Source organism: Bipolaris victoriae (genome assembly GCF_000527765.1).
Source record: "Bipolaris victoriae FI3 unplaced genomic scaffold scaffold_32, whole genome shotgun sequence".
In the NCBI taxonomy this organism is placed as follows: domain Eukaryota; kingdom Fungi; phylum Ascomycota; class Dothideomycetes; order Pleosporales; family Pleosporaceae; genus Bipolaris; species Bipolaris victoriae.
The window spans coordinates 1-20,921 of NW_014575360.1; the positions used below are offsets into that span (position 1 = coordinate 1).

The 20,921-nt window shown below is 51.8% G+C and overlaps 12 protein-coding genes across 12 annotated transcripts; 6 read left to right on the forward strand and 6 right to left on the reverse strand.

Moving 5' to 3' along the window:
- Positions 1-1,756: 1,756 nt before the first annotated feature.
- COCVIDRAFT_70001 (hypothetical protein) lies at positions 1,757-2,068 on the reverse strand (the record flags this gene model as incomplete). Its single annotated transcript, XM_014702226.1, has 1 exon — positions 1,757-2,068. A coding segment is annotated over one exon (312 nt), but the record flags the coding sequence as incomplete, so codon positions are not given.
- A 567-nt stretch (positions 2,069-2,635) lies between these two features.
- COCVIDRAFT_74268 (hypothetical protein) lies at positions 2,636-3,700 on the reverse strand (the record flags this gene model as incomplete). Its single annotated transcript, XM_014702227.1, has 1 exon — positions 2,636-3,700. A coding segment is annotated over one exon (1,065 nt), but the record flags the coding sequence as incomplete, so codon positions are not given.
- A 1,134-nt stretch (positions 3,701-4,834) lies between these two features.
- Positions 4,835-6,246, reverse strand: COCVIDRAFT_96344 (hypothetical protein; the record flags this gene model as incomplete). The annotated part of the gene is made up of 2 exons (XM_014702228.1): positions 4,835-6,012; positions 6,075-6,246. The coding sequence occupies 2 exons, from the start codon at positions 6,244-6,246 to the stop codon at positions 4,835-4,837; spliced, it is 1,350 nt and encodes a 449-aa protein (XP_014557714.1).
- Positions 6,247-6,819: 573 nt separating this feature from the next.
- On the reverse strand, positions 6,820-8,291 carry COCVIDRAFT_96423 (hypothetical protein; the record flags this gene model as incomplete). The annotated part of the gene is made up of 2 exons (XM_014702229.1): positions 6,820-8,173; positions 8,224-8,291. The coding sequence occupies 2 exons, from the start codon at positions 8,289-8,291 to the stop codon at positions 6,820-6,822; spliced, it is 1,422 nt and encodes a 473-aa protein (XP_014557715.1).
- Positions 8,292-8,925: 634 nt separating this feature from the next.
- Positions 8,926-10,284, forward strand: COCVIDRAFT_15031 (hypothetical protein; the record flags this gene model as incomplete). Its single annotated transcript, XM_014702194.1, has 2 exons — positions 8,926-9,880; positions 9,935-10,284. 2 exons carry the CDS (start codon positions 8,926-8,928, stop codon positions 10,282-10,284), a joined length of 1,305 nt encoding a protein of 434 aa, XP_014557680.1.
- Positions 10,285-10,975: 691 nt separating this feature from the next.
- Positions 10,976-12,646, forward strand: COCVIDRAFT_96375 (hypothetical protein; the record flags this gene model as incomplete). Its single annotated transcript, XM_014702230.1, has 3 exons — positions 10,976-11,194; positions 11,260-11,893; positions 11,946-12,646. 3 exons carry the CDS (start codon positions 10,976-10,978, stop codon positions 12,644-12,646), a joined length of 1,554 nt encoding a protein of 517 aa, XP_014557716.1.
- A 378-nt stretch (positions 12,647-13,024) lies between these two features.
- Positions 13,025-13,642, forward strand: COCVIDRAFT_36786 (hypothetical protein; the record flags this gene model as incomplete). The annotated part of the gene is made up of 3 exons (XM_014702231.1): positions 13,025-13,085; positions 13,150-13,297; positions 13,363-13,642. The coding sequence occupies 3 exons, from the start codon at positions 13,025-13,027 to the stop codon at positions 13,640-13,642; spliced, it is 489 nt and encodes a 162-aa protein (XP_014557717.1).
- Positions 13,643-14,737: 1,095 nt separating this feature from the next.
- COCVIDRAFT_96243 (hypothetical protein) lies at positions 14,738-15,475 on the forward strand (the record flags this gene model as incomplete). The annotated part of the gene is made up of 4 exons (XM_014702232.1): positions 14,738-14,885; positions 14,955-15,199; positions 15,264-15,329; positions 15,383-15,475. The coding sequence occupies 4 exons, from the start codon at positions 14,738-14,740 to the stop codon at positions 15,473-15,475; spliced, it is 552 nt and encodes a 183-aa protein (XP_014557718.1).
- Positions 15,476-16,171: 696 nt separating this feature from the next.
- Positions 16,172-17,471, reverse strand: COCVIDRAFT_36788 (hypothetical protein; the record flags this gene model as incomplete). Its single annotated transcript, XM_014702233.1, has 3 exons — positions 16,172-16,836; positions 16,894-17,207; positions 17,449-17,471. The coding sequence occupies 3 exons, from the start codon at positions 17,469-17,471 to the stop codon at positions 16,172-16,174; spliced, it is 1,002 nt and encodes a 333-aa protein (XP_014557719.1).
- Positions 17,472-17,904: 433 nt separating this feature from the next.
- COCVIDRAFT_96223 (hypothetical protein) lies at positions 17,905-19,366 on the forward strand (the record flags this gene model as incomplete). Its single annotated transcript, XM_014702234.1, has 2 exons — positions 17,905-18,098; positions 18,148-19,366. 2 exons carry the CDS (start codon positions 17,905-17,907, stop codon positions 19,364-19,366), a joined length of 1,413 nt encoding a protein of 470 aa, XP_014557720.1.
- Positions 19,367-19,389: 23 nt separating this feature from the next.
- On the reverse strand, positions 19,390-19,572 carry COCVIDRAFT_96271 (hypothetical protein; the record flags this gene model as incomplete). The annotated part of the gene is made up of 1 exon (XM_014702235.1): positions 19,390-19,572. One exon carries the CDS (start codon positions 19,570-19,572, stop codon positions 19,390-19,392), a length of 183 nt encoding a protein of 60 aa, XP_014557721.1.
- A 226-nt stretch (positions 19,573-19,798) lies between these two features.
- Positions 19,799-20,885, forward strand: COCVIDRAFT_15036 (hypothetical protein; the record flags this gene model as incomplete). The annotated part of the gene is made up of 2 exons (XM_014702195.1): positions 19,799-20,026; positions 20,103-20,885. 2 exons carry the CDS (start codon positions 19,799-19,801, stop codon positions 20,883-20,885), a joined length of 1,011 nt encoding a protein of 336 aa, XP_014557681.1.
- Between the last annotated feature and the right edge of the window lie 36 nt (positions 20,886-20,921).

Consider the following 20,921-nt stretch of genomic DNA (forward strand, 5'->3'; position numbering starts at 1 on the left):
GATAAAGCGCGATGGGAGGTGGGGAGGGGGAGGGGGGTTCGAAGTGATCATATCCTCTTCTTTCTTTTCCTTCTTTCCTCACACGCAAAGTATATATATATATATACATGAGTCAGTTCGTATATAATATTTTTGTTTGTTTTTTTGCTCTGGGCTAGAAGGAAGACGTTGTGTGGGTTTGGTTAATTGAGAGATGGGAAAGGATAGGGAAGGATAGGGTCTAGGGTTAGGAGAATAGAAATTGTAATCATGGTGGTTGTTGTTGTTTTTTTTGGGAGGGAAAACACAGATTGAATGTCAATGTGTACGTGCCACGTAAGGGGGACGATGTGCTGTCGTGTTCCTGTTCCTGTTTTCTCATCTTTCTTTCTTTTTTGCTTTTTGGCAACGTATAGGGCGTTTGTGGCGTGGGGTATATGCATATGGGGATGGACGTGGACGCATGACATGGCATGATTGAGGCTGAAAGTATGCATGTGATGGTGAGAAAAGAAAAAAGGTAAATCGGCTTTGCTGGCCTTTTCTTTTCTTTTCTTTTTTCTATGTGTGCGTCCTTGTTCGGTGTGTTGGTTTTCGCGTACCTTGCATTGCATGGTCGGGCTTGTTTGCGTGAGACAGGGGGTATGGGGGTAATAAGAGAGGGGCAGGGGGGGGGGCATGCATGATAGGTGTAAGATGGTGTGACACGTGATGTAAACGTGACACTTACTAGTTTCAAGCGTTGTACTTTTTTGCTTTTTCTTTGCGGAGAAAAAGGGGAGAAGGAGAGGAGATGGTGATTAAGGATTTAGGTAGAATGGGGAGTGGTAAGTTTTCTTCCGTGGTGTGTTGTGGGAGGAAGAGGTGTAATGGTATCCTACTAAAGGATTTACGTATCTCAAAAAATAGTATTGTTCGTCTATCTGGACTAAATACAAATTAGCATATTAGCTATAATCTTCAAACAACTCTCCACTCAAGAAGATCTTGATATACACCCAACCCATTAATCAATGTTTCACTGTTCAGTGACACTCCCCCCACGCCACAAAGCCCCCACACACATAAGTCGAGAAAAAAGTGTCTGCACACTCTTACCTGCATCATTGACGCACAGCCAACGTATTGACACTTCTTCCCGCTGTTTCATTTATGCAGTACAACGTACAACGTGCTACACGCATGCATGCACGCCATGCTGTATACTTCCCGCCCCATATATGCCGTGCATACGTTTGTCTGTGACCACGTAGTGTGCAAGTTACAAATATGAATTCTCTCATATCTAAGGAAACAATTACTAGTACATGTGCCAAAGAGGCAAGTATATGCATGTATAGTAGTATTGAGTTCAGATTCTTTTCTGTAGTATCGTTTTTGCAGGTCACATGGAGTTTGGACTGTTGATGCCTCTTGCAGTAAGATAAAGACGGGCTCGACTATCAACCTGTGTAAAATGTGCATCATTATGGCGCTGCTTATAAGAGAGAAGTAAGAGGTACGAATGAACGTGGTAAACAGGGTGGTTTGAAATAGGGTCGTAACTAGTATATATTAGCATTGCAAGCCGTAGTATACCCCTTGTTCTATTTGAAGACTCGGAACGGCGAGATGGTCACTGTCGAACGCTACGTTGAGCGGCAAGTATTCTTAATTGTCAAACTGGCTATTCCTGTTGCTTGCTACGCAGCAGCTCCACCACCGCCTTGAAATTCCTATCTGAAGCTACGTGGAGTGCGGCGTTGAGAAATCTACCCTCCACTTTAGCATTGGTGTCTTTATCTAGTAGCAGCTTTACTATCGCCTCGTAGCCTCTAGCTGAAGCCGCGTAGAGTGCGTTATCATAGGGTCTACCCCCTGCGTAAACGTCAGCGCCTTTATCTAGTAGTAGCTTCACCACTGCCTCGTGGCCTCCAACTGAAGCTACACAGAGTGCGTCGCTATAGTATTTATTCGACGTGTTGACGTGGGCGCCCTTGTCTAGCAGTAGCTTCACTACTGCCTCGTGACCTCCAGCTGAAGCTACACAGAGTGCGGTATTATGGTGGTCATCCGACGTGTTGACGTAGGCGCCCTTGTCTAGCAGTAGCTTCACTACTGCCTCGTGACCTCCAGCTGAAGCTGCGTAGAGTGCGGTACTATCAGTTCTACTCGTCCTATTGAACTTGGCGTTGTTGTCTAGTAGCAGCTGTACTACTGCTCTGTGGCCTTTGTGCGACACCTGAAATGCTTTCTCATAGCCTCCTTTTTGGGCGTCAGGGTTTACGCCTTTGTCGAGTAACAGTTTCACTGCTGCCTCATAGCCTCTCGCTGACATAGCGTATAGTAATCTGTCGAAGTCTGTATTCCACATTTCCACGGTGGAAATTCCTTCTAGCAAACTTTTCAACATCTCCCCGTAGTCCCTACTGAAAACGTCATGTATCACCTTCAACGCCTCCTTTTTGAGTATGAATTCCCCTTCGCGTCTTTGGAAAAGAAGGATCATGATGTCTCTTCCACCTGCCTTGTTTCTTGCAGCGGCTCGAATCACTCTATCTGTGATTATGATTTCACTTCCACGTTCCTGAATGAGAAAGCTTATGATTTCTCGCCCGTTTTCCTGATTTTCTGCCGCAGCTTTGATCATATCCTCTGATAGTGATACCTCAAGTCCTCTCCGCATTAGGAAACGTTCAACTGCCCTTGCGTTGGACGTTCGGACAAGCTCTGAGAAGAATGTAGAATTCCGAAACGTAAGGTCCTCTAAGAACTCTGGCATCGTCTCATAAGAATCATCTGACTGTCTGAATAAGAACAACGAAGTATCGCGAATGACTGCCTGGAGGTCTTTCGTATAGACTGGACGTAGGCTATCGCTGTCGTAAGCGTCTGAAGATATACCTAGCAAGGCATAGACTTTGTCTCGTGGGTCGCTCGCATTGCTTTCTCTGAACTTTAGTAAAAGGTTGTACAAGTCTCTGCTTTCACCCCACCAGGTCTTTTCCCGCAAGTGTCCAGGCATAATATCCAAAACAGCTTGACAATGTCGTTCTGGTTTGATGCCTACGAGCGACGGAGCAAGGGCAAAGGTATGTGCTTTGACAGACTTGATGCCACACCGGACACTTGCTTTCTTCGCGTTGGCTATTTCCTGTAAAATCCAGACTCTTCTAAACCACGGTCTCTTTAAGAGCAGGTATAGGCCTTCCAGTACCTCAAAACTTGAACTCTGAGGAACCAATCGCCAGAATTCGGTCCACTTTGCTAGATCCCAGTGTCTATGTGCATGCGCTAAGCTGTATCCTTCTAGTTCCCGAAGAGAGTCCATGAGAACATTGGTTTCCGCAGTGGGTTGACCTAGCCAGATAATTACCTCTTCCGCGTGCGAATAAATCTTGCACATTTGCTGAACTTGATGTCCTCGCTCTTTTTCGTTGCCTTGATCGATACAAATAGCATCAACCCAGAGTACCCTATCTACATCTTCCGAACGAAAATGTTGCAAGGCTGAGTGCAGATTTTTAGTAACACCAAGTGTCTTCCCACTGACTGTCACAGTCGATGCCTTGTTCGTGCCGCCCCAGGTATACGATAAAGCATCGTACGGAACGGTATCGGTGCCATCAAGATAGGCCTGATACAGTATGCACTCGATGGCTGGCCCTTTGCCTCGAAGTAACTGTAGAAGTCGAAATGCAGGACGCTCGAGATCGATCGGTTCGTAGATGTAGATGTCCATCTGTACCTTCGACTAGAGTGTCCTGTCATTAGCTAGAGGGTCTAAGGCTAAGATGTTGGAGGCTAGGCTACCTGGCCCTGATAGCAGAAGTGAAGGCTTCAGCTACTAAATGTGGCAGTGCAAGGCTAAATCTCTGCAACACATTCAGATCGCCAAAGCCTCGACTCGGATCTTGGCACTCTGTATCATGCCATGCCCACCGTGTGAGACCTGCCCATCTTTTCCTTTAGACGCCACATGAGTTATCATGTTCTTCTTCAATGTCACGATGCTCTGAACTGGAGGCCGAGAAAGGCTAACCCTCGGAGATCCATCGGGTACCCGCAGGGGCAATCAAGCCACAGTCACATGTATAGAGTGTATAGTTCCATCCGCACCTTTGGGTAACTTCCCTAGGATTCGACTCAATTTACTCGAAGTGATATATTCTGTGCCTATCTGCAAAACACTTCACATTCAATAAGCTAAGGTAATATCTAGATACTGCTTAGTGCATGTATTAGTTGCAACGTGATCGAGGGATACAAGGATGTAGCAGGTCGGATGAGGAATCAAAGGCGGGACTGTGGGGCTGGTTAGAAGGCGGCGCAACGGTCTGTCTCTACAATATATACATTTTTGCATTAGCTGCAGTTGTTTATTGCACTATGCCTCGGATTTGCATGATAGCTGTGTTAGAGGCTGGTTGCACATGCCAGCTTGCACAAACGGCCTGGTGCGTATCGGTGAGGCATGCTTCGAATCTGCGCACGTACCCACAACATCTGAGCCAGCACACATCACATTACAAGCACATTGAAAGGAACAAAGTATAAGCCAGAGGCGGGTATGGAGGCCCGTCGTTACTCTGAATTATGTAGTCTCCGTTTGAACGGGTAGACTTGTTAACTAATCTTAGGCTGCGTGCAGAAACGCAACTCATCATCTCCATATCACACTCTTACACTGGGTATCATCCTCATCCTGACCATGGTTGAAGGGTCAAGTAGATGATATGCAAAACAACGCCTTTTGAACAACCGGACCCCGTCGAGCCCCAGGCTCGATGCTATGCCGTTGAAGACAAATAACTTTTTTTCGAAGTGGTATCATAACGTCGTGTTGAAACTTCCTAAACGCGGAACAAAAAGAAATCTAGTAGCGGTAGATGTCGCTCTTGAAAGGACCCTCGACAGGGAGACCGAGGTACTCGGCCTGAACGTCAGTGAGCTTGGAGAGCTCGACGTTGACGTGTGCCAAGTGAAGAAGAGCAACCTGCTCGTCGAGGATCTTGGGCAGAACGTAGACACCGACGTCGAGCTTGCCGGTCTTGCCGAACTCGACGTACTTGTTACCAAAAGCCTCGTCGGATGCCTTGTAAAGCATGATCTGGGCGAGGACCTGGTTGGTGAAAGAGCAGGACATGACGAAAGAAGAGTGGCCAGTGGCGCATCCCAAGTTGACGAGACGACCCTCAGCGAGGAGGATGATGTGGCGTCCGTTCTTCATCAGGTAGCGGTCAACCTGGGGCTTGATGCTGGTGACTGATTTGGCGTTGGCCTTGAGCCAGGCAACATCGATTTCGATATCGAAGTGACCAATGTTGCAGACAATGGCGTCGTTGGGCATAACCTCAAAGTGAGCACCAGTCAGAATGTCACGGCAACCAGTGGTGGTGACGAAAATTTGACCCTGAGGAGCAGCCTTCTCCATTGTGGTGACCTGGAAGCCGGAGACGGCAGCCTGGAGGGCGTTGATGGGGTCAATCTCAGTGACGATGACACGGGCACCCATGCTGTGGAGAGCCTGGGCACAACCCTTGCCGACATCACCGAAACCGGCAACAACGGCGACCTTGCCAGCAATCATGACATCGGTGGCACGCTTGATACCGTCGACAAGCGACTCACGGCAACCATACAAGTTGTCGAACTTGGACTTTGTGACGGAGTCGTTGACGTTGATGGCGGGGACAAGGAGACCGTTGCCCTTGAGCATGCGGTAGAGGTGGTGGACACCGGTGGTGGTCTCCTCGGAGACACCGTAGCAGTCCTTGAGCATCTCAGGGTACTTCTTGTGGACAAGGGCGGTAAGGTCACCACCGTCGTCGAGGATCAAGTTCAGGCTCTTGCCATCCTTGAAAGCGGTGAGTTGCTGCTCAAGGCACCACTCATACTCCTCCTCAGTCTCGCCCTTCCAGGCGAAGACGGGCACACCGGCGGCGGCAATGGCGGCAGCGGCGTGGTCCTGGGTGGAGAAAATGTTGCACGAAGTCCAGGTGAGCTCAGCACCGAGGAACTTGAGAGTCTCGATGAGGACGGCAGTCTGGATGGCTGCAATGCGTGTTAGCAAGAAAATTTCCTTTGGTTGTGGCAAATGTGCAGAGGCAACCTACTCATGTGCAGACATCCAGCAATGCGGGCACCCTTCAAGGGCTGGTCCTCAGCGTACTTGCGGCGGGTCTCCATCAGACCAGGCATCTCGTTCTCGGCGAGCTCAATCTCACGGCGACCGAAGGCCGCGAGACTGATGTCAGCAACCTTGAACTTGTGGGCGGGGGCAGACATGATGAAGGTTGTGTGTGGTGAATTGAGGGGGGGAAATTGAGAAGAAAAGGGTAAAGAGAAGAGAGAGGGAGGGAGAGAAGGGATGAGAGAAGATGAAGAGAATAAGAGAGCGGCGTCGAGGAGGAGAAAAGTGGGAGAAGATAGCCCCGCGCTCTAACACCTGTTGACGCTAGTGGACCCTTGGACTGCGCTGTATCGGCACATGGAGTTGGACGAGCTTGCGACACGTCGACCCCTCCACTGTCGATAGGCGCAAATCTGCTAGTATGCACGTCTGACCATACAGGTGCTGTGCATGAATCATGTCAATTCAGTATCTAAACGCCCTATCCATGAACAAAATATCCTCATAAACTCCGAGCAGCGCGCGCGGGCAAGCTGCACTCTGTTCGCTGCGGGGCATGAAACCGCGCCCACTTGGTCCAACACCGCCGACGCGCCATGCTCTAGACTAATGCAGTAAGCATCCTCACTAGGACCGAATCTCACCGACACTACTGTACTGAATTCGGTAGGAGATCCATCAGTACTCTCCATTTTGTCGCTACAGGTACAACTAGCCACTCATTCCACTCACGTGTAGTGAGGCACTTGTCCCTTGTCGCCCTCTGATCCTGCCGCCAGCGGCGAGACGCCATTGTCAATCTTCTTGCCAGGCATTTTGAAGTGCGGCTTCAGCGGCTCCCAGCTCTCCGCGTTGTAACCTTCCTGAATCTTTCGGCACTTCTTTAGGCCCCAGTCGGTTACGCCAATCATCAGGCAGCTCTCGAACATAAACGCCATGCTACCCTCGCCGACTTTATTCGGCTGCAGCTCAACATTTGATGCTTTCTCGTGAGTAGCAGCGTCAGGGCCGTGGCCCGACATGACATTATGTAGAGATGCGCCGGCTGGCTGGAAACCTCCTCCAGTCTTGGCATCGTACTGGCCGCCAATAAGGCCCATAAACTCCGACATGGTGTTTCGGTGGTACCATGGCGGTCGGAACGTATTTTCAGCAACCAACCACCGAGGCGGGAAGATTACAAAGTCCGCAACTGCGGTTCCTGCGTGGTCTGAAGGCGCGGTAAGAACAGTGAAGATGGATGGATCTGGGTGATCGAAAGAAATGCTCCCTATTGTGCTGAAGCGACCGAGGTCGTACTTGTATGGATAGTAAAGGCCATGCCACGCCACGACATCGAATGGCGTATGCTTTTGTTTCGCAGCATAAAGGTGGCCAGCAAACTTTGCAAGGATTTGCCACTCTGTCTCTGTGTCTTCGTCAAAGTCGGCCACTGGCGCCTGGAAATCACGCGCATTCGCAAGGCAATTGGAGCCTATAGGCCCAAGCTCGGGGAGGGTGAAGTGTCCCTGATATAGCTCTAGAATGTATCCTCGCACAGGGCCTTGAGGAAGTGTGACACGGTATCGAATACCACGCGGTATGACACAGATCTCGTTGGGGCGTACAATAAGGCGGCCCAGTTCGGTCTGAATATCCAGCACACCGTGCTGGGCGACAATGAGAAAATCACCATCAGCCGAGTAGAATGCTTCATTGGCCTCCATGTCCTTTCCTGCAGCGTATATAAAGTATCCGACTCCCGACTTCATTGTGGGGTCACCGGCACCAGCCACCAGGTGCAGAGAGTGCACCCAGTCTACTGTCTCGTCGAGGTCGAAAGGATCCCATCGGAGCTGGTTTGGGATATAGTGTATCCGTTCCCATGGCTTGTTCTCGGGGTTTGTGTTGAATGTCGTGGATTCACGGGGCTCAAAATTACTGTGGCCGCAAGATGGCAAGATACGGTAGAGCCATGTTTGCTGGTTCTCGTGCCTAGGGGCTGTGAAGGCGGTTCCAGAAAGCTTCTCGGCGTAGAGGCCGTACGGGGGCTTTTGTGGTGAGTTTGCACCGATAGGGAGGGCGCCCTGTACTGCTTCGGACCTGGGATGCCGTTAGCTTGTACTAAGCGGGGCAGCACTGGGAGTCCGTACTCATGGTACGAGTTGAAGCCGTTCTGGTACCGGTACTTTTCCTTGAAAGCGAACTGTGTAGACGGCATTGTGAGAGGCGGGTCAATTGTTCAACTTTGCTTCTGTCGGAAAGTAAAAGACTACGTATGTACGCGTCGACCCGGCGGCACGCTACCACTGCGGTCTTCTTGAATCTATGTACAACGGCCCCACGGCATTAGTGAAGGAAGCATCAAGCTGCCCCTCGGCCATGGCTGCGCTGCACGATGCGGCAATGAACGGCTTTTGGTTCCGCTGTCTATGGCATCAGAAGATCAAAGCGGAGTAGTGGTGAGCCTTCACATCGGCTTACCCCACAGCCCACGGGCGGCGGGGCATCCAACCTGGCGATCCGCAGGCAAATGACGGAATCTTTCCGGGCCCGCCTGTCCGCCTCCATCCCGATCCGTCACAAGCCGACAGCGGACCACAAGCACGGCATCCACCAAGAGGGTCTTCATGCGGCTGACATTATGACTTTGTCAGTATGCAAGGAATCCTTGCGCGCCTGATAATGGAAACTCCGACAGCTCAATTGCATATCATCCTCGCGAGGCTCTCGAGGCAGTACGGTACTACATCGACGCATTGGAGCTGACCTGTAGAGTAGTCAGCACTGCATGTAGTGTACTGCATTCAATCATCCCCGCTACCCGAACAAAACACCATACCACACATCTTGCAATGGCTTCACTGCGATCTTGGTTTGCCATACCTCGCGGCTCGCACTTTTCACTAGCCAACATTCCGTTTGGCGTCATTTCAACAGCCTCGTCCACAAAACCACGAGTCGCAGTTGCCATTGGAGACCATGCCCTAGATCTCGAGGCCTTTGCAGCCGGCAATGGCTTCTCGGCCCTCTCCCTCATTCAGCCTCATCAAGCCGTCTTCTCAGAGCCCTCACTGAATGCATTCGCTGCACTCGGCCGCCCCGTCCATTCCGTCGTTCGCAAGTACATACAAAGCGTGTTTTCCAAGGACACCACCTACCCAGATGTCCTTCAGAACAACTCTGCTCTTCAAAAGCAGGCTCTGTTACCCCTCAAAGACGTTCGTGCCCATCTCCCCTTCAAAATTGGCGACTACACCGACTTCTTTGCGGGTCTGAACCATGCCTACAACTGCGGTGTTATTTTCCGAGGCCCAAAAGAGGCTCTGCAACCAAACTACAAGCACCTGCCAGTCGGTTATCATGGCCGAGCATCCTCAGTCGTACCTTCGGGCACCCCAATTCGACGACCCAATGGCCAGATATTATTGGATCCTACTGCGGAGAAACGGGTACCTACATTCAGCCCGTGTAAGAAACTGGATATGGAGCTCGAGCTCGGAGCTTTTGTATGTGGCTCAAACGAGCAAGGGACGCCAATACCAATTGAAAAGGCCGAAGAAAACTTGTTCGGTGTAGTTCTCATGAACGACTGGTCAGCCAGAGACATCCAGGCATGGGAGTACGTGCCGTTGGGACCTTTCAATGCAAAGAACTTTGGCACAACCATCAGTACGTGGGTTGTACTCGCTGATGCATTGGAGCCATTCAAGACAAAAGGCCTCGAGAATGATACTGAAGTACTGCCCTATTTAAGAGAGAAGAACGACAAGACTGTCTACGATATTAATCTTCAAATCGATCTCAAGAGTATGTCTATCACTCCTGAGCCCCCTGAGACCAAACTTGGCTAACACGTAGCAGCATCCTCTGGCAGCAATGCTACGGTTTCCAGAGTCAATGGTCGAAACTTACTTTGGTCCTTCCCACAAATGTTGACACACCACACCGTCAACGGATGCCCCTTTCAGCCCGGTGATTTGCTGGGCTCTGGCACCATTAGTGGTACTACTCCAGCTGAATATGGAAGCTTCCTAGAGCAGAGCAACAACGGCAAAGATTCTATCGCAGTTCAAGGAGAGAAGAGAACATTCCTCGAGGATGGTGATGAGGTTACTATTCGAGGTGTGTGCGGCAATGATGAAGAAGCTCTTGTTGGGTTTGGCGAATGCGTGGGCCGCATTGAACCTGCCTTGAAATTGGAGTTTGCGTAGGCTCTTTCGGGGGATATAGCTTATGTTCCATGCATTACCTGTCCCTGTCTTCAACCAGTAGAGCCATTGCGCGGTCTGCGCATAAGGGAACCTTCCATATCTATCTTTTTCTAAACATACTTGAACAGAGCGTATGCATGAGTAAGCGGTGTACCGCACCTAAGCAGGGATGTTGTAAATCGTGCATGGTGCGTTCGTCAAGTCGTTGTACGTACAGGCATATACGAGTTCCCTTCTTGGCAGTTGTCCCAAACATGATGTGTCAATCTGCTAAGCATTAGCCTCCAATACTTGTCGGCAAGATGTGTTCAGGAAATCTTCCTGATTTAGTTAGTACACGATGACCTCACCCTACATCGCGCCTCCCCGCACGGAAAGTGCGGCCCTATTCCGCCTTGACTGAACACGATCATCTGCCTGACTTGACAATTGGTGTAACAACTCCATTTTGGTGGACTACTGGAGCGTAACTAAACTAAAAATCTTGTCCAGTCAGACGAGGGATTATGTTACCGAGGCTAAGGTGTGGTCTTCTCCAAGCCTGAGTTTTGCGAAGCCTCGCTGGATATCGGCAAGCTCCATCTTATAGGTATTGCTGCAAGCTATATTTCATGTCCTTCGTCTCACAGATTTCGCGAGTTCCCTTCTTTTTCTATTCTATTCCTCTCACACGTTGAGCTTGGCTACAACCATGACGATCCCTATCTACGCAGCCGGCATTGCAGTGCTGGGATACTTCTTGTGGAGACTATTCTATGGAACCGACAAACCACACATCAAAGGCTTACCCGAAGTCCCTGGACTTCCTCTTGTTGGAAGCTTGTACGAACTTGGCACCAACCATCCAAAGGTAGCACAACAATGGGCGAAGAAATATGGCCCTGTCTTCCAGGTGAGGATGGGAAACAAGGTAAGTACTGGTCCTTAGCATGATCACCATTCGTCTCAAGAGTAGAGAGCCTGACGAAGACCCAGAGAATCGTCTTTGCAAACTCGTTCGACTCCATCCGTCATCTCTGGATCGTAAACCAAGCAGCCATGATTTCACGGCCTATGCTCCATACCTTCCATAAAGTCGTCTCCTCCTCACAAGGTTTCACAATTGGAACTTCCCCATGGGATGACTCCTGTAAAGCCCGCCGTAAGGCAGCTGCGACGGCCCTGAACCGACCTGCTGTACAGTCATATATGCCCCTCATCGACCTCGAATCGACCGTCTCTATCAAGGAACTTCTCCAAGACAGTAAAGGGGGAGAAGTCGATCTCGATCCCCGAGCATACTGGCAGCGATACGCTTTGAACACATCTTTGACACTGAACTACGGATACCGTATTGATGGCAACAAGAACGCACCGCTGCTCAAGGAGATTGTCGATGTCGAGAGGGGCATAGGATCACTCAGGTCGACAAGCAACAACTGGCAAGACTACATCCCGTTGCTAAGGCTGCTTCCAAGTAAAAACAATGAGGCTGAGCACTTCCGAAAGAGGCGAGACGTATACATGGACAAGCTACTCAGCATATTGGAAGAGAAGATCGAGAACGGCACAGACAAACCATGCATTACCGGCAACATCCTTAAAGACCCCGAAGCAAAGCTAAACAGAGGTAAGCCCTTTTCTATTTCTCCACACCAGGCATTCACTAACACACCCACTAGCCGAAATCACCTCCATCGGTCTCTCCATGGTCTCCGCAGGCCTCGACACGGTCCCCGGCAACCTAATCATGGGCATCGCCTACCTAGCGACCCCCAAAGGCCAAAAGATCCAACAACGCGCGTACGAGGAAATCATGAAAGTGTACCCCGACAACGATGCCTGGGTGCGCTGCCTCGACGAAGAACGCGTGCCCTACATCACGGCCTTGTACAAAGAAATCCTACGCTACTGGATCGTCATCCCCATCTCCCTGCCCCGCGTCTCAATCAAAGACATCGAGTGGAACGGCACCGTCATACCTGCAGGAACTACCTTCTACATGAACGCCTACGCCGGCAACTACGACCCGTCTCACTTCACCAACCCCGAGACTTTCGATCCAGAGCGCTACCTCAACGTTCCCGACGGCGCCGGAACACCGCACTACGGGTACGGCGCCGGCTCACGCATGTGCGTAGGCTCTCACTTGGCGAACCGCGAGCTGTTTACTGCATTTGTCAGACTAATTTCTGCATTTGAATTTACGCCCCCGGTTGATCCGCGAGATGAGCCTGTTCTGGATTGTCTGGAGGCGAATGCGCTTCCGACGAGTTTGACGATGGAGCCCAAGTATTTTAAGGTGGGGTTTAAGCCGAGGAATAGGGAGTTGTTGGATAAGTGGATCAGAGAGAGTGAGGAGAGGACAAAGGATTTGAAGTAGGTGGAGTGGAGGTGCATGGAATTTGGTGGTGATGATAGGATGTATGAAGTTTTGGATCGCTTGTCATTTAAACATTTACCTTGAGAGACTTGAATGTAGTCAGGTTCACCGTGTCTTGTTGTGTTTTTGTGTCTTGGAGCGTACTGCTACTACCGCATTCTCTTTGGAAAGCACGACTCCCTCGTCACTTCTCGCTCTCACACGCAATGTTGTTTACACAAGTCACCCGCCGTACCAGGAAGGAGGCTCTAGGTGATTCAAATAGGCAAACATTCTACAAAGCAATTTTCATCCTCTTCTTCTTCTTCTTCTTCTTCTTCTTCTTCTTCTTCTTCTTCCACTGAACACCGAATCGACAACGACAACTGGCCAGGCAAAATGTTGCCCCACCTTAACGGCTACAACATGTCCATCCTAGCTATCCCGGTTCACTTCATGAGTAAGCATACGCCCCCTCTCACATACATACTTGACTTCCATTATTACGATGCTGATACTCGCAGTCTCGATGATGCCTCACACTGTTGCTCGCGCCATCTCTGCTAGAGGTAGGCTACCTACCGAAAACAGCAGCAATCTACATGCTCAGGATACCAAAGTGCAGTTGAAGCAGCGTGTTCCTCCAGAGTCGTTTGCCAGGTACATGCGTATGTGTGGGTGCTATCACGCCGGGATGGAGGCAAGTCTTGAACGAAGTTTTGAATAGGGGTTGTCAGTCATCTAATGAGGTGGCAGAATTTCCCCCTTTTCGTTACAGCAGTGGTGGTGGGCAACATGGCTGGACTGGCACAGGACGTGCTCAACGCCTTTGCAGTTTCGGTTCTTGCTGTTCGACTTGCTTGTACAGTGAGTTGTTTGCTCGCGGTTACTTCGGTGACTTCAGTTGTTCGCGGCGGGCTCTGGGTTATGGGTGTTTCGATGTGCTTGCCTGTCTTCATTCAAGCTGCAGTGGTTATGAGTGACAGGAAGGCAAAAGAGGTGCACAGGGCGATGTGAGGTGGAACAAGCAGACAGGGAGATGGTGCGCATGGTGGGAGAAGAGAACATGGGGAAACCCGGAACAGCAGTGGTGTCAATTATGTCTGCCTTGGAACAATGACAACCGTGTCCAGTTGACGATGCACTGATGTTGTCTTGCACAAAACATTGTTGCCTAAGGCGACTGTGCGACGTTGCTACAAATGGACAATTTTCGGATGTTTTTGTCGTCTTGGGTAGCGGCAGGTGGTTTCACAATAGCGCCATGCAGCCGGCGAAACTGGTGGGACAGGTTTGGCGGGCTCGGTAACAAGTCTGCCAGGGCGGGCATGGAAACAACGAGGCCGTCAAAAAGGGTTGCAATATGCATCGTCGCCATGCAGCGCTCTCGAGGACAGGAATGCCCCGTCAATGAATATAGTGTAGTGCGGATAGGTGTGGGTCCTGGAGTTCACGCAATCCTGGGGCGGCTGAGGAGATCGGCCAAGCGGAGGCCAATGGCTGCCTGAATTCCCGCTCTGGACATTCAGGAAAGCCAAAACGTGTCAAGATGCGAGCAGGTGCATAAGAGCAGTTCCAAGAATGTAAAGGAGACGCTCGCCTCTCACCGCAAGTCCTTGAACACGCGCAGATAAGCGATCGCTGATAGTTGTCACGTGCCGGCGGTAGTGGCACTTACCAGCTTACGAACAGTGCCCAGCATTCGCCGCGCTTTCCACCACATCTCTTCAACGCAGCCCTTCCTGTGCATCAATTAGAGTACATCCACATCCACCCGCCCCATCCCCGAATACCACCGACTCTCAAGAACATAGCCGTAAGTCGTCCCTCGCCGCCTTGTTTTTTCCTGTGATTGCTTTGTTCTACCCCTACGTCGCCTCTTCCGAGGCCAGCTTTCCTCCGGGCTGCGACTTGGGGTTGGCAACAGGCCACGCTCCCCCAGTGCCTCTCTGCGCCAGCGAGGTCCACGCCCGTCGTGCCATGTCCTTTCCGCCCATGACGCCATCGCTTTCTTCTCAATACCGTCCTGACAATTAGCGCCACAGGTTCGAGAGTCTATACACCGCCTTCCCACTCACCCTCCTCACACTCGCACATCCACCCACCGCAGTCATGGGTCTCACATTCTCCAAGCTCTTCGACAAGCTATGGGGAAAGAAGGAGATGCGTATTCTCATGGTCGGTCTCGACGCTGCCGGAAAGACCACGATTCTCTACAAGCTCAAGTTGGGTGAAATCGTCACCACCATCCCAACCATTGGTATGTTGCGCTGCATACGGCCACCGTTGCGAAGGGTAGTGCGCTGACTTTTGTGCCCCCTTTTTCCAGGTTTCAACGTCGAGACTGTCGAGTACAAGAACATCCAGTTCACCGTGTGGGATGTCGGCGGTCAGGACAAGATCCGTCCTCTGTGGAGGCATTACTTCCAAAACACCCAGGGTATCATCTTCGTCGTCGACAGCAACGATCGCGACCGTGTTGTCGAGGCGCGCGAGGAGCTCCAGCGCATGCTGAACGAGGACGAGCTCAGGGATGCTCTTCTCCTTGTCTTTGCCAACAAGCAGGATTTGCCTGTAAGCCCTTCCATCATCGCTCGCAAGTCTCGCAATTGCACAATGGCTAACCTTTTCGTGACAGAACGCCATGAACGCTGCTGAAATCACCGACAAGCTTGGTCTCCACAGCCTCCGACAACGTGCCTGGGTAAGTTGCAAGTAGACCCACTTTGTTAGGGCGTCCCCACTAACCCGATGCAGTACATCCAGTCGACTTGCGCCACGTCTGGTGACGGTCTGTACGAGGGTCTCGAGTGGTTGAGCAACTCCCTCCGCAAGGCCGGTCACCAGTAAGTTCGCCGCTGGGGCGAGCTGTAATGTAGCGAGTCACGAAAAATGTCAAGTGCCTGTCCCTGCCCAGGCATCTCCATAACGAACGCGCGTCCCGCATGCCACGGACCCATGAAGTGTTATTTGCATTGGTGATGAAAATGTCAAATGGAAATGGTGGAGCGGAGTGGAGACAATGGGTTTCTCTGGTCTGTGTCACTATTGGAGTTTTGTGAGTGCGTGTGTGGAATGGGGCTATGACATTGCGTTTCTAGGAGGGGTTATGGTTGGGGGACAAGAGTTGTTTGGTTGCTTTTGCGTGGTACTATCAAATTTGAACCTCTTCTTACTAAGTCGTCCTCGTTGTCGTTGTGCCTTGCATGTGTCGTGTGACCTGATATTGATTGTATCAAAAGATGAAGATGAAGATGGATGAGTATGACAAAAAAAGTTTCATTTGCTCTATGCTATTTCCAAGGCTCACATTGCGGAAATGGTAAGGTAAGACATGCCAGAACGCCAATCATTGTCATCATCATCATCCTCGCCTTTGACTCGGTTTTCGCACTACATGTACAATGCAGAGATATGGACGGCCTCGTGTACATTTTTGGGGTGAGGGGCCTCCATGTCAAATGGGGCTACCCACATGCTTATTCTTTGGTCGATTGACGAATTCAAAAAAAGTAATTGTAGTAGTAGTAGTAGACAGAACTATCTTCAAGACGCAGGTGGAGCATTCTCCTTGGCAGCAGTAATCGGAGGAAGCAGCCCCTTCTCCGCCCAGAGGTCGACCAGCGGCTGCATGGGCTCAATCTCCTTGTCGCCAATGAGGTTGAACAGCTTGCCGACGTTGATGAAGTGGATGAAGCACGTGTTGAGTTCCTTGTATGCACTCACGTTCCAGAAGGGTTCCAGCCAGTGGCCGTGGTAAATGTGGGCGTAGCACCGCATCATCTGGCGGTAGATACTCTTGATGTCGCCCTCGAAGGTTTCGGGGAAGCCAGATGACTTGCCGAGCCACTCGCGTCCGGCCAGCTGGGATACGGGCTGGTTGAGGGACGTAGGTCCCAGAGGCTGCGGTGTCGAGTTGGGAGTAAGGGATCCAGAGGCATAGGTTGTCGTTCCAATTGAGATGGCGGTGGTGTCTGTAGGGAAGATGTTCGGGTCATTGATCTTGCCCACGATCCACTTTTGTACAAGGTTGATGTACTGGATGGCGGGGATCTTGATGGGCTTTTTGTTGTTGTCAAGCCAGGTATATGTGTGACCACTGGCAGACATGGTGGGACAGACATCTGGGTTACAGATGGGTTTGCCTGTCCGGTCGTCGACTACCTTGATGACTTCAATCATTTGCTCCAGTAGTCTGTACTGCTCGACAACTAGTCACATGCTTTTAGCGCCATTTCCGGCCGAACCTCACACGTGGCAAAGCTTACCTTGATGAGCGAGCCATTCGCCCTCCTCAACAAGCTTGGGCTTTGCAGCCAGCGTCATGAAATTACCCTTGACAATCAAGTTGGAGTACTCCTCGCGGAAAAAGAAAGGCGGTCTGCGAGAGCCAGATGGCACGGACCCCTCGGATGGCGGGCCTTCGAACGACATGTTGGACGACAGAGCAGGCGAACCAGGCATAGGCGGTTGGTTTGGGGCGTGCTGAGAAGTTGGCGAAGCAGAGTATGAAGCCGTTGGTGACGAAGAGCCGCCTTTGCCTTGCTGGCCTTTGCTGGAGCGGCCGGCCAGTCCTTGGCGACTATCGGTGAAGTTGTTAGAAGACGGAAACACCTTTGGAGCCTCGGCGGGCGGGAATTGGGAGGCCAAAAGTGACCAAGTTGCAGCTTCCCAGAGTGAGGTGGAGATGGCGAGATTGAAGCCGGACGAGGATATGCAGCAGATTTGCCTGAAACATACCAGGGAGGGGGAGTGTTTGGACTGTACTAGAGGGAAGGGGAGAGAGCACTCGAGCGAGGGCGAGCAAGTGCCAAGCAACTTACACGTTTGCGAAGAAAGAAGCCATTTGTTTGCGGGGTCCTGGCTGTGGGCGTGCAGGGGCTGCAAGCGGCGAGACGGGAGCTATAGATGCACCTAGAGAGGGCCGGCTTGAGGAGTATGCAAGAGAATTGAAGGGGAGGAGGTGGTGATACGTCTCAAGCGGGCACGCTTTTTGGGCCCACTCGACACTCCCTTGGGCCTGCGTCGAGAAGGGGCGGGGCGCTACTGCTGCATCCGGTATAGCGCCCAGTACACGGCCTGCTGCTGGCGTCGCTGGGAACTTTGAAGCCGTGCAGCTGCTGCGTTCCAGTCCTCCGCCGTTTTTTGCTGAACCATCATCACGTGTGGCATTTGCTCGGCTTGTCCTTCACCGTCGCCTTGACACGCCCCGACACGTCCCGACACGCCCGTCTTTCTGCGCCTCGCAAGCAACGCAGCCTCCGCCATCTGTCGCGACCATGTCCGACGCGGGCCACGATCCAACCCTGTCCGACGACGAGGCCAATGGCCATGCTACTCCTGCCGACGATGGCGAGGGAGGCACGCCGCTGAATACCGTCGAGGATAATGGCCTTGACGACGACGACGATGACCTCTTTGGCGACGGCGGCGCAGACGATGACGCCGAGGAAGACGCACACGATGCGCAAGCGTACGTCGCGGTAGAGAATAGTATGCGACATCCAATTGACGTGTCACAGTGAGCAGCGCAAGCTCGACGATGCCGAACTCGACTCCGGCGACGACGAAGGACGCAACGATCGCGTCAGGCAGGCAGAGGCTGTGGAGGAAGTCGAGCAACAGACATTTGCATACATGGACGCAGACCTGGCGCGCCATGCAGTCCCCGAGCCCACCGACAATGAACTCTACCTGCTCAAGGTCCCGCGCTTCCTTTCCTTCGAGGACAAGGCCTTTGACCATAGGACATTCCAACCACCAACCACCGATCACCATTCCAAGGTCGGCGCGTCTGAACACTTTTCTGCTTACCACACTGCCATGACCACCATCCGATGGCGGCGCTCACCCTCGAACAACGCTGTCTTGCAGTCGAATGCTCGCATCCTGAGGTGGTCCGACGGTTCTCTTACCCTGCAACTCGCCAGCGACCCTACCGTGCAGTTCGACATCGACGCCAACACGCTTGCACCACCGCAGATAAACCCGAAGATTCCCACCCCCACAGCAATCAGGGAAGACAAAACCGGCGCCAAGACGAGCGCGAAGAAGGAGAGTTACACATATCTCGTGGCCCCTTACGAAGAGGCCAATGTTATGCGTGTGACCAACAAGCTCACTGCATCCCTAAATGTGGTTCCCGCTGCAAACACAAAAGATGCTGCGCTGGAGAAGCTGCAAAACGATCTTGCAAAGGTGGCATCCAAGGGCCGAGACGACGCCGACCAGGCTATTTCCTTTATCAACGTAGACGAAGATCCCGAGCTACGCCGACAACGCGAAGAAGCCACATTCAAAGAGAAGCAGCGGCAACTGCGCGCCCGCGAGAAGCACGAAGCGCGCCAGGCCGAGCGCGCCAACCGCACCATGGGCCGCAGCAGCGGACGAGCATCAGGAGGCGGACTCGATGTTGATGGACTGGAAGACCGCGCTCCTAGGAAACAGCAACAGAGAAAGGGTGGTGGCTTACGGCGTGACTGGAGCGACGATGAAGACTATGGTGGCCCTCGGAGGAATCGCGAGGACGACTATGACGAGGAGGATGACTTTATCGCTGCCAGCGACGAGGAGCCGGAGATTGTCGAGGACGACGACGACCCAGATGAAGGCATTGCGCCAAGTCCGAAGAGAGCCAGGGGCGGGGCTGTTGCAGCAGACGACGACGATGACGATGACGAAGTCGTGGTTAGCCGGACAAAGCGGAGACGTGTGGTTGATGATGACGAAGATGAGGAGTAGGATGTTCCTTTGAGGCGATTATATCATGTATGCCAGAGCCAGAGCCAGAGCATAGTATCATTACTCAGTTGGTTCCGTATCTGGCTTTCAAAATTATTGGATACCAGCATAGCCCGGAGTTTGAGTTTGTCTTTGGTGTATAATACCTTTAGTCTTACAAAGTATTTTTTGGCTAGAGAAATTGAAATGTTTAGTAGCCGAGTCATGTTGCTTTCCGGAGTAATGTTTTACTGACTCTTTCAAAGATGGGTCGGAAGGATCGAGTCTCGTCGGATATCCGTTTTACTCTTGCCTGATGCACACTAGTGCAATGCACTAACTCATGAGTATGTATACCATAGTTGAGTCACCTTACCATTCCACTGACTACCTTTTTCAAAGACTTGTGAAGGGAAGACTCGAGCCAGATTTACCAACCCATTTTCTTTCAAGATGGAATCGTTAGAACAACTGCGGGTGGGCTGGATAGGCCTAGGGTCAATGGGTCTGGCCATGGCAACCAACATCCAAAAACACATACAACAGCATCCAGACGCTTATCCGCCGCTAAAATACTGGAATCGAACACTCTCACGAGGCAAACCGTTGGAAGAGCTTGGTGCCACGGCGTGTGCCACAGTGGCCGATCTAGTCCAAACCTGCAATGTCATTTTCATATCTGTACATAGTACCCATTTCACTCTCCTCTATAGGGAGTACTCATCTTCCGTACAAGAATATAACTGAAAATCCCCAGGTCAGCGACGACACGGCCCTAATAACCCTTGCAGCCATCATCCAATCCAGCGGCCCTCTCTCCCAAAAAGTTATCATTGACACAACCACGGTGCATCCCTCCACCACAACTACTATCTCCACTTCCTTCGCCCAGAAAAATGCTTCATACATCTCCGCCCCCGTCTTCGGCGCCACTCCCGTCGCAATCGCAGGCCAGCTCCTCGTCGCCGTAGCCGGACCGCCCCAAGCAATCACCCGTGTAACACCACTACTCAAAGGCGTCCTGGCACGCCGCGTACTCCACGTCGGCGACGAAGCCTCACAAGCCATGCTCCTCAAAACCACCAGCAACTTCATCACCGCAGGCCTCATGACCTTGCTCTCCGAAGCCCACGTTCTAGCCGAGTCATCTGGACTCCCCTCATCCACCCTCGAATCCCTTATCGAAGAAAACTTTGGCGCGTATGCACTCGGCGTGTCGCGCCGCTTAACTTCTGGATCTTACCTCCCTGCCGTGGGGCAGGCGCCGGCGTCGGGGCTGGAGCTCGGGATTAAAGATGTGGGACATGGGGTTGCGATTGCGAGGGAAAGGGGTGTGGAATTGAAGATAGGGGAGATGTATCTTGAGGCTGCGGAGGGGGCGAGGGGGTATGCGGAGGAGAGGGGGAGGAGGGCGGATAGTAGTGCGGTGTATGGGGTTTTGAGGCAGAGGGCTAGGTTGGGGTTTGAGAGTGAGGTTGTTAGACGGAGGGATGGGGTAGAGGAGGAGGGAAAGGAGTTAGAGGATGCGCTGCGGAAATAGGTACTGAAAATGAAAAGGATAGAAGTGGAATACGCT